The sequence below is a fragment of the Propithecus coquereli genome, unplaced genomic scaffold, assembly GCF_000956105.1.
Source record: "Propithecus coquereli isolate 6110/MARCELLA unplaced genomic scaffold, Pcoq_1.0 Scaffold732, whole genome shotgun sequence".
Lineage (NCBI taxonomy): Eukaryota > Metazoa > Chordata > Mammalia > Primates > Indriidae > Propithecus > Propithecus coquereli.
Window position 1 is genome coordinate 127985 of NW_012153419.1, and position 2687 is coordinate 130671.

At 32.8% G+C, this 2687-nt stretch overlaps 1 protein-coding gene across 1 annotated transcript in view; it reads left to right on the plus strand.

The window, feature by feature from the left end:
* Positions 1-2687, plus strand: part of LOC105824371 (neural cell adhesion molecule 2-like) — a gene marked incomplete at both ends in the record, with an annotated part of 241722 nt that overhangs the window by 116427 nt on the left and 122608 nt on the right. Inside the window, one exon of the mRNA XM_012661793.1 lies at positions 2267-2363. Coding sequence (XP_012517247.1) covers positions 2267-2363 — 97 coding nt within the window. The remainder of the gene's footprint in view (positions 1-2266; positions 2364-2687) is intronic.

The window sequence follows — 2687 nt, forward strand, 5'->3', positions numbered from 1 at the left end:
TATATATTTCATTACTAAAAAATACCACCAATCATGTGAGCCTTCAGCAAGTTATAACCTTGTTGCTGGTGGAGGGTCTTGCCTTGATGTGGACGATGTAGATGGCTGCTGACTGACCAGGATGGTGGTAGCTGAAAGTTGGAGTGGCTGTGGCAATTTTTTACAATAAGACAAAAATGAAGTCTGCTGTATAAATTAACACTTTTTTTTTCCCACAAAATATTTCCTTGTCGTATATAATGCTGTTTGATAGCATTTCATGCACAATAGACCTTCTTTCAAGATCAGGGCCAATCCTCTTAGGCCCTGCCACTGCTTTATCAACTAAGTTTATGTTATATTGTAAATCTCTTTAGAGATTCTAAATCTCTTGTCATTTTAGCATTGTTCATAGCATCTTGATGAGGAGCAGATTCCTTCTCAAGAAACCACTTTCTTTGCTCATCCATAGGAAGCAACTCCTCATTTGTTCAAGTTGCATCAGGAGATTGCAGCAATTCATTCACATCTTTGGGCTCTACTTTTAATTCCAGTTCTCCCGATATATTCCCCACATATGCAGTTACTTCATCTACTGAAGTCTTAAACCCATTATGGTCATCCATGAGGGGTAGAACCAACTTTTTCCAAACTCCTGATAATGGTGATATTTTGACCATTTTGGAGAGATCTCATCTCTCCAAAAAAAAAAAAAAGCACATATACATACACAATTGGCCAGGCAGGGTGGCATATATATGTCTGCTGTAGTCCCAGGTTTGGAGGCTGAGGTAGGAGGATCACTTGGGCCCAGGAGTTTGAGGCTGCAGTTAGCTATGATGATGCCACTGCACTCCAGCTCAGGTAACAAAAAAAAAAGAGAGAAGAATTGAGCCTTTTTAAAATTGTTCCAAGGAAAATGGCTATATTTAAATTATTAATCTTAAGGAGCTGTGCGATAGTCACAGTTCTTCCTTGTGGCTATCCTGTCTCTATATTGTATTGATTCAGTAAACACATTCTTCCTTGTTGAATATACAAATAACTTTTGCATATGCCTGTAGAATAAGAAATTTCATTGTTAAATCTTTCTCATTAGTAAAATTATTTTAGAGCTAAATTAGCCTTGTTTCTTAAAAGCTGCACATATAATAAATGTTAATATTTTAATCACTGCTAAGTACTTATATAAGAGCTGTTAAAACTTCTAAATTTTAATTGTATGATCTTTTCCTAAATGGACAGCTGACTCGAAAATGAATGACACAGCTTTTTTGTGCTCTTTAAGAATTATCATCTTCAATGGACCTCAAAATTGCACTTTTAGTTAATAGCCTCCCATTACCACAAAATCATTTTTCCCTCTTTTGGGATAGAGTTGAAATTAACAGCAACTCTTGTTGTAAGAATATTCTCCCTTAATAATAGTTACTGGGATTGAAAATTATATCTGTTACTATCATCAAATCTCTTTTCTAAATTGATACTTCAGAATTTCTGGACATTAGAATTACTAGGTTGGTTCCAATGTTCACCAATAGAATCCCCGAAGGTTAACTTAATTACAGATTTCAAATGTGCAAGGATTGAGGTCAGTTATTTTACACCTAAAATGAAAGAGAATGATAGGAATAGAATGCAGATTGAGGCAAGATACTGTTATTAGATGTCAAGAAAAAGTACTGTCTACAGGGATTGTTGCACAAGGGTAATATTTTCTTGCAGGATACCTTCCTGGAAAGATTTTGCTTTTAATAATTTCTCATCCTTCATTAGTATTTTATATTCAGTAAACTCAAGAGTGGCAGAAAACCTCAAATATTTTGAGCCTTTGTTAAACTTTAAATCAGCCTGGTCTGAAGCAAAAAGAGAGAAAACAGAGTTAACAATGTTTTTGGAACAAGACTCCATTTTTCAAGTTTACACCTGCATCGATTGCTATACATTATTTTCAAGCTGTATACTACTTTCTGAGCTTCGTATATAGGAGGATATAATGATTTTGCTATTCAATAGATACATCAAAATCGTGGCATTTGTCCACTTAATCAATTAATAAATACACTATGATTCATCTAGTCTTATGGATGGTATCAGTTTGTAGATACATCTCAAAAGGATTTATGTTATTTAATAATGCTTAATTGATAAAGAAAATAAAACAGTTATGACAAGGAATTGTGGGGTAAATAATAGAACATGTGTGCAAGTGGTAGGCATATTATAGTTTATTTTAAAACTTCTGTATGGTGTAGAATTGTAACTATTATGATTATGATTATTTTAGATTGCACCTACATCTGACAATGATTTTGGACGATATAATTGCACTGCCACTAACCGCATAGGAACAAGATTTCAAGAATATATTCTTGCTTTGGCTGGTAAGTGTAGAAAATAATTTTTGTTATCTCATAAAATATTTCTGTAAGAAAATAAAATTTCAAATTGGTAATATCATATCATTTATTTTTAAATGTTAACAAATAATATCTTTTGCATTTTTATGAGTCATGATACAGGTTATTATTTGAAAGAATGAATCAGTGCTTAAAAAATTGGAACAATTGTATATGACATATAGTGAGGACTTAGAATGTGTTTACTGATCAAGACTGATTTATAAACCCTGATTCCTTCTGTTTGAAAATGTTTCATTTCACTAAAATAAAAACATTGTAATTCTGCTTTAAATTTTAAAGACGTAG